Below are 8,026 nucleotides of genomic sequence, written 5' to 3'. Positions count from 1 at the left end.
AAAAAAAAAAAAAATGTAATTTTTTTTTTTTTTTTTTTTTTTAAGAAAAGTCATTGTGTTCATGGGTCTTTCTTCTGAGACTGTAGGGGAAACAAGCTGTTTTCTCCATTTACTGTCAAACTTTTGTTTTCTGTATCACCCTCTCCTACTCCTCTCTGCTCTTTTTAATGTCTTAAATGTAGATGCTGTGTACTGCAGACTGTACTTCATGCAGTCTAGCTTATTAGAGAACACTAACTTCAGAAAATGCTGCATTCTGAATATAAAGGCTACTTGAATGAAAGTAAGCACTGAAGAAATAAGATAACTATATACACATATTCCTCTTTCTCCACCAGCATGACTTGGAAAGTGATGGGATTTGTGTCAGAAGTTGACTGAAGCCTGCTGATTTCAGCAATTCAAGTGTTGTCTGAATCAAATTGTGTAATTGTGGGACAGTCCCCAACAGTGGGACTTCCTCTTTGATGGCAGTTATTTCATTAACAAATCTTTGTCTGGTCAGTTCTAGAGATATAATGGGAAAATACTGCAATGTAAAGTAGCTTTAAAAACCTTTAGCTGAGTCAAAGGGAAAGGTGGTCAAAACAAGAATACTGAGGAGCTGTGGCAGATCTACCTGGCGTGGTCTAAGACATCACTGACAGCAGCTGTCCATTCTCCCTGTGTTGGAAATCAACCATCACGGTACTGTTTTGTCACATGTGTGTGCATCGTGGCCGCATGAGTGCAGATTTTGACTGTTCCTTCAGTGGGCTTAAGCTAGGATGCTGGACTTCATCCTGCAGAGACTGAGATACCTGTGCTGATGCTGGTCATGTTGAGGTCTTATGGTTGTAACTGTTCGTATCTATTCACAGAAGCCTGTCCTTAATGTTTTTGCATTGTTAACTTTGGAGGACTAGTTCCAGAGCTTTAAAGATAAGGTTTGTATTTGTGGCAGAAAGCCTTTCACTTCTAAAGAAAAATCTTCCTGAAGTTAAATAACTGGAATTAAAATATTCAAGTTCTTTGAAATAATGCATTGTAATAATATAAATAATCTATTAAAAAAAAAAAGTTATTCTTAATTCTTCATTTATCTGAAATAACTGAATGTAGGTTTTAGGCCCTTATTTTAATGAATCCACAGTCACTTTCTGCAAAGGTGCTTTGCCCTAGGGATGGTGTGGTGGCTTGTAACTGCGTTCCACTCTTCTTCCTTGTTGGTTTATGGATACAAACAGCTTCTCTGTATTTCTTTGCTTTAGTACTTCCTTCCAGATTTTTGCAGGTGGGATACCATTAAGGCATGAGAGACTTAAGGTACCAGCACCAGACTACGGGGTTGTACTTTTTTCCTTTTTTATCTTTTTTCTTTTTTTTTTTTTAAACTTATCTGTGTCTTACAGTCATAGAGATCCTAGCTTTCTTTACTCAGCTGTATTTGTTTGGTGCGTACCTATAAGAAGTTTGATTCTGAAATGGAATTACTTTAGTCTTCTGATTCATACTTCCATTAGGTGTGTTGATTATAGAAAAAAATTCAGGAAAATGGACTTTTATTTTCAAAATTACTCCAGACAGGCTTGCATTAATTCAGCAGTTCTTTTACAGAACAACTTGTGTGTTTGTGTGCACTTTGTAATGAACTCAAAACGTCTTGGACTTTAAAAATTCCAGAAAAGAAAGTCTCTGCTTGGCTTTTGCACGTAGTAGCTGTCCAAGACAGAAATCTGAAAATATGGCTTTTTGGAAGCAGGCCCATTAGTAGACTCACGTCTAACATATACCTGACTTTTCTTCTTTCTCCTCTGTTCTTCCATCCTCCTGTTCAGTAAGTGGCCTTACAAAAACAATATCCAAAAAGAACCTGTGTCATTTTTCAGCAGTAGTTTTGAGTCTAGATGTCAGAGTTGCTTATACTCTTCTGAAGAGAGTATTTTTCGCTATGATGAACATTCTAACTCTCCTGTGAAGTCAGATTTGCTTTTCAGTGACTGCCCTGTGGCACTGCCTGATTAGTAAAGTAAGGGCTGAATGGGGAAATCCAATTTCTTCTTCATTTTCTGCAGCTTGATTTTTCAGTAAGTTTATCTCTGGCAGTGGTGAATGCTTTCCTGCAAGCTTTAAAGTAAGTGTGCTGCGGAGGGTGTGTGGCAGGCTGTGAAGTGAATGTGTCTCAGATAGCTGTCTTTTGAAAGCTCAGTATCACCTTTGCATAAACACTTCGGTGCAGATGGACATGGTATTGGTTACATCACTCTGGAATGTTTTATTGCTATGGATTCCACGTTGCCAGGAAACAAAACACAAATTTCAATAGATTTGGCATTTGACTTCAGATAAACACTGTAAAAGTCAAAACATTCCATAATTCATAACAATTCTGACAGTTGCAAATCAGTGTCTGTACTGCAGCTGCACCAGATGCTTTGTTTTACGGTATTGTTAATGATGACTTAAAACTGTTAACATGCTACATAGAACTGCTGACCCCTGTAGTAGAACGAGGGCTAACCTTGGTGCCAACACTCACAAATTTATCTCAAACTTTGGTCAGGTTGGATGTGCTTCTTTAATATACCAGTTTCTGATTAAACCAGAGTCAGGTTATTACAATATTGCCATCGCTCTTTTAAGTTTCTTCCCTTTCCAGGATGCAAAGAAATGCTTCAGGTGTGAATCTTAATGACTTGTTAACAGAAAACAAATGGAGGGGAGTCAGGACAACCAAAAGGTTTTATCTTTAATCTGCTTATTTAGGTATGTTTCTAGGATGCTTAGCAGTTGTGGCCTTGAAAAGTTGAATGGAAGAAGTATAGTGTAGCCAAGCTGCAGCATTCAAAACGTAATGGGATAATTTTTGAAGGGTCAATTGTTTATTGTTATGTTCTGCATTTCTCCCTCTCTTAACCTCTCCTTGTCTCTGAGGCTCCTGCAGCCAGTTCCATCAGCATTGTCTGGAGCCTAGGCTGCTACCTTCTGTGTTGGGGTGCCTGCTCAGTTAGGAATTGGTCCTCTAGAGCTTGTTCTTAGATCTTCTGTCTAGAGGTTTTTGGCTTGTGATTACTTCATTTTTTAGGGTTTGTGGAAAGACAGGGAGGTTGTAGTGACTGGAAGGTATTTTTATTTTTTTTCTCTCCACAAGACATGATTTAACACATAGCCCATCTTTTGCTGAATATCTGCTTCTGCAGAATATTCTACAATCTATTTAGTATCTTAATTACTGCCAGATAAATTCAGTTCTTCTATGCTCCAAGTTCATCTGACAGCAAATACTTCTGTATATGCTTATCTATAACCAAAGGGAACCTCTTCAAATTGTAGTTCAGTTTTTTTGTAAATGGTGGTACATGGGTTAATCATGTCTGGTTTTATTTTGTGTGCTGTATTTCCTCCCCCCGTTCCTTTTTCTGGGAGCTGTGGTAATAATCTACTGCAAGTAGTACTTGAAGTAGGATTTCACTTTCACTGAACTCAACAAAGTTTGGAAAAAGTTTTGAGTTGGAAAGAGAGCAAGCAAGCTCTGTTAAACATAAAAACTTTAGTCAGCTCCTTCTCCTTTCTGACAACCAGGTGTTTTGTAGCTAAATCCTTGGACCAGTGACTGAAAGTAGGGACCTGTTGTAACAAAAGTAACTTCAGCTGATTTAGAAATGTCTTTTTGGACAATGTCTCCACAGATAGCATTGTTGTATGATATTTCTACTCCAGTGCTATTGGCAAAACAGGGATGTATGAGGTATAGTACTCTGTTCTTTCAGCAGTAGAAATGGAATTCATTAAAATAGCAAAAGGCTGTATATATCTTCTTGTCCATAACCTATGATGATCTATTAATGTGTTTGCAATCTAGGAGACAGGCTGGTAGTTAAACGTAGGTTAACATAGTTATCTGCTTAAGTACAGCTGGAAGGAATTAAAATCTGTCTTCAGTATTGACATTCTGCTCTGAGGTTTATTTTACTTCTAATTAATTGGAAGGGATGGTATTTTGCTTTTATGATAACTGCAGATTTCCCCCTAATTATTTTTGGCAGGGTTGCATGTTAATGCTAGAACATCTGTCCGTTTATAAGATATCACTGAGGAATTTAAGCAAGTACTGAATAAATGGAGGCAATAAAATTTTCATCACTGGATTTTATTTTGTTTTTTTTCTCCTTCTAGAGTGGCTTACCTAAAATCAAAAACATTTGGTAAGGCAGAAATTGCTCAGATGGTCTCAAGAGCTCCATATTTGCTGTTGTTTTCAGTGGAAAGACTGGATAACAGACTGGGTTTCTTCAAAAACGAACTTGGCTTCAGTGTAAAAAAGGTAAAGACTTTACGCTGAAGTCTTTAGGTACTTTGTCAGCGACAACTGTAAGGCCTTGGAACATGAATACTTCATGTGTTTGGAGGTTATGCACAAACATTAGTGACATTACTGACGGTAACACAGAGGGTTACAGGAGGATAACATGATTTTAACTGTCTATAGAAGTAATACGGACATCTAACGTTCAAAGGTCCTGAAGTACAGTTCTTGAAGATGATCTGCTGCAGGTTATTGTCAAACAAGCATGTGTATGTCCAGTTTTATTATCTGAGGTGGGTCAGAGGACTGAATCCATTGCTGAAACAGCAAGCAGCTTTTTTAACTTAGTTAAAGTTTAACTTAGAAAATTAGTTGGCTCTCTTCATCTCTTCAAGACACTGTAACATACGTAACTCATCAGTGAAAAATAGTCTAATCTGCAAATACCATATTAAACTAAATGGCAAATCATATGCTCAGCTCACCAAGAGTAACCCCTGGGTTCGCTCATGAGTGCTTACCCTATTAGGTGCTTAGCAGGTGTTTAGAACCATGCTTTGGGATCTTCAGAGGAGGTAGTAGCTGGACTTTCCTGGAATAAGTGGGCAGGGTTAGTTGTTTCCTGCAGTAGCTGGGGATTGCAATAAATGTCAAGTTCCAAGTGGAATCTGGTGTTTTTCTATTGGCTTCTGTTAGCTGAACAGTCATAGCTGTCACAGTGCCTGTTGCTGGCCTTTCCATGCTTGAGGTAAGAGATCTCTCTGGAAAAGGGTTTAGTCACTGCCTTGTACTCAGGGCAGATTACAAGTAATCACATGGCTTAGGGCATGTGGAGTAATTTCTTGTATTGCCATAATACTATGGTCTAACCAGATCCTGAGGTAGACAAATTCCACTGCAGTTGGAAAATCCTTTTATAGCCCCTATCAGGTAGTGTTTTGTTTACTTTTTTTAAAAAGGTGGGAGGAAACAACTTGAGCACTGAGAGAGATTGGGCATTTGAGCATGCTTTCTACTTTTGGGGTATGCTTTTACTCCCTCTCCCTGTCTGTTTTACAACAGCTATGTTATTTTTTGTTTTTCAAACAAACGTTTGAGTAACTTTTTGCATCTTAATGTACTGCTGCTTCATGCAAACTCATCTTTGGGGTAGAGATAAAATGAAATGCAAGTGAAAGTGCATCCCTCTTCCAACTGGGGGAAAAAAAAGTTTGAGACACCTCTATCTTTCTTTCACAGATGAATTCACAAGCAAGCTTTCAGTAATAATCTTTCCTTTGTGTGTTTCCCCTAATTGTAGACAAAGGATCTGGTAATTCGTCTTCCAAGGCTTCTGACTGGCAAATTAGAGCCTGTAAAAGAAAATCTTCAGGTGAGCTTATTAGTAGATATTAAAAGTGTATTGTGTATCCACATAGTTTAAGAGTTGTCAGAAGATAAAATTCCTGGAGGAGAATCCTGCACAGAAAGAATTTAATAATTTTAGTAGAGATATAAAATAACAGGATTTTGTTAAACAATTTCTTTTCCGCTATAGCTTGCAAGCTCACAGCATATGTGGAGCAGTATCTTATTCCGTCTTCTGCTCTGATGTAGGTTAGAAACTTCATCTGGGTCCCTTCCTGCCAAAAGCTGCCATCTCATGACACAAATTGTTACCCATTTCTTTACAGCCAGTGAAAAATAGAGATATAAGGATTTAGGATTTTGTTAAACAATTTCTTTTCCGCTATAGCTTGCAAGCTCACAGCGAGCAGTATCTTATTCCGTCTTCTGCTCTGATGTAGGTTAGAAACTTCATCTGGGTCCCTTCCTGCCAAGCTGCCATCCCTCCATTTTTTTTTTTTTCCTCCTTAATTATTATGTTTTTTTGCTAACTTGGATTGTCCATGAGGATTTAGGAGCAAGAAATGTGCAGTTGATTATTTTCCTCTTGGCAGGTAGCTAGTCTGCCAAAATGTGCATTTGACACCTATTGTCTGATAGCAGATGGTCGTTATTAACAACTGTTGGGTAAATAACTTCAAACCCACAGGGACTCCTTTCCCTTTTGAAAATGTAACTATGTATTGGTTTAATTATTGTGCTGTAAAGCCATCTAGGCCAAACAGCATGATGTAGTGTAACAATTTGAGAAATCCCATTATCCTATAATGCATAACTATGAATTAAAATATATAATTTTCAGACAGACTCACTGCTCTGAAACTATTAAACACTGTTCCCAGTGCAATCTGAAATGTGTGTGTGGTAAGGGAGGAGACTGGAAAGTAGCAGACTGTTCCAATTAATAGTGCTTTCTTTTTAATGAACATTGTTTCCACAGGCTAGGGATTCAGTATATTATAATGAATGTGTTTTTAAGATCCTCAGTTCTTTGTGACTATCTTGTCTATCTATCAAAAAGTGTATAGTGTAGCATACTTATTTTTAACACGTTCTAGAGAGAGAGGAAGAATTTTTAGGTCCTCATTAGAATCTACTGATACTTCGAAGCCCCAGCCTTTCAGGAGGTTGGATGTCTCAGATTCAGAATCTGGGTGCAGACCTGTATGTCCCAAGCTGGTGGTGGGCAGGCAGTACTCAAAGTGAAACCATATACCAGCAGTTCAGAAGTGATCTGGTGGTATCCCTCGTTCTGAGTGGGCTGTTACTTAGAAACAACTGCTGCAGCTGATACTGGTTGTCAAAAGATACCAATAAAGGAGCTGAAGGATGACTTATTCCATCCTCTGAAGGTTTCATCAAGCACAATTAGAGATTCACTGGTAGGGTAAAACTGGAAAGCTTGCATTACCACCGCCTGTTGTGGGAATCATATAGAGTATGTTGAATATTGCTGGGGCTTACACAGTAAGGATATTGGCATATGTGGTCTAGAGAGTTACCGAATATTAAATATGCTTGCTGTCAAACTGAGTGCAGTCAAAGCAACTTTGACTTGATCTCACTGTTCATGTCAAGAGAGTAGAAAAGCTCAAGATTCTTGCCACAATTACCTCTACAGTGGGGCCAGCTATACATCTCCACTGATTTAACATCAGGTCTTACTCTCGGTTGTATATCTTAATGCCATAAGTTACCCCTGCCAACTCAGATCCGTGGAAGACACCACTAAAGTGCAAACACATCTCTTCATATTTGAATGCTGTCTTAGTTGATTAGTATTTCTTGTGATATGCAAATATTTGTGAAGCAGATAAGGAAGAACCAGGAATCAGTTGAAAGACCTGATTATAGTCACGTCTAGAAACAATTCCCTGTAAGGATCTGGAAGTCCTAAGGTAGCTTCAAAACCCAGATTCTAAGCCCTTCCCTTTGTATTTGTCAGGCAGTTTTGGAAAAGAGCTGCAGTCTTGGCACATCAAACTGGAAAAACAAAAAGCACCACCTTTTTGCCAACTGAAGAAGTACCTGAGTTGTATTTGAAAGTCTGGTTATGTTGACTGACAAGCACACCCACTTCATGACCGAAAACAAGCTGCTTGTAAATGTCACTGGAGGATAGAAGAAATGGCTGAGTTACCAGACACTCTTGTGTGCTGAATTCCTTTCTCAACAACTCAATGAACTGCTTGCCATTCTGCACTTTGGGAGGAGTGCTCATGACTTTATTGAAAAAATGTGTTTTGTTTTCCTTTTGGGAAACCATAATTGAAGTCAAGGCAGTGTCTGAAAAAGACATCTTACTTTAGACTCATAGAATCGTTTAGGTTGGAAAAAACCTTTAAGATCATTGAG

General features: G+C 38.3%; 1 protein-coding gene across 1 annotated transcript in view; it reads left to right on the top strand.

Annotated features, from left to right (window-relative positions):
- The window catches only part of MTERF3 (mitochondrial transcription termination factor 3), a 17,424-nt gene that overhangs the window by 4,708 nt on the left and 4,690 nt on the right, over positions 1-8,026 (top strand). The window contains exons 4-5 of the mRNA XM_009275477.1: positions 4,156-4,303; positions 5,586-5,657. Coding sequence (XP_009273752.1) covers positions 4,156-4,303; positions 5,586-5,657 — 220 coding nt within the window. The remainder of the gene's footprint in view (positions 1-4,155; positions 4,304-5,585; positions 5,658-8,026) is intronic.

The sequence above is a fragment of the Aptenodytes forsteri genome, unplaced genomic scaffold (assembly GCF_000699145.1).
Source record: "Aptenodytes forsteri isolate BGI_AS27 unplaced genomic scaffold, ASM69914v1 Scaffold208, whole genome shotgun sequence".
Taxonomy (NCBI): Eukaryota; Metazoa; Chordata; class Aves; order Sphenisciformes; family Spheniscidae; genus Aptenodytes; species Aptenodytes forsteri.
Note: the sequence above shows the minus strand (reverse complement) of the source record. Positions and strands in the feature narration are given on the sequence as shown.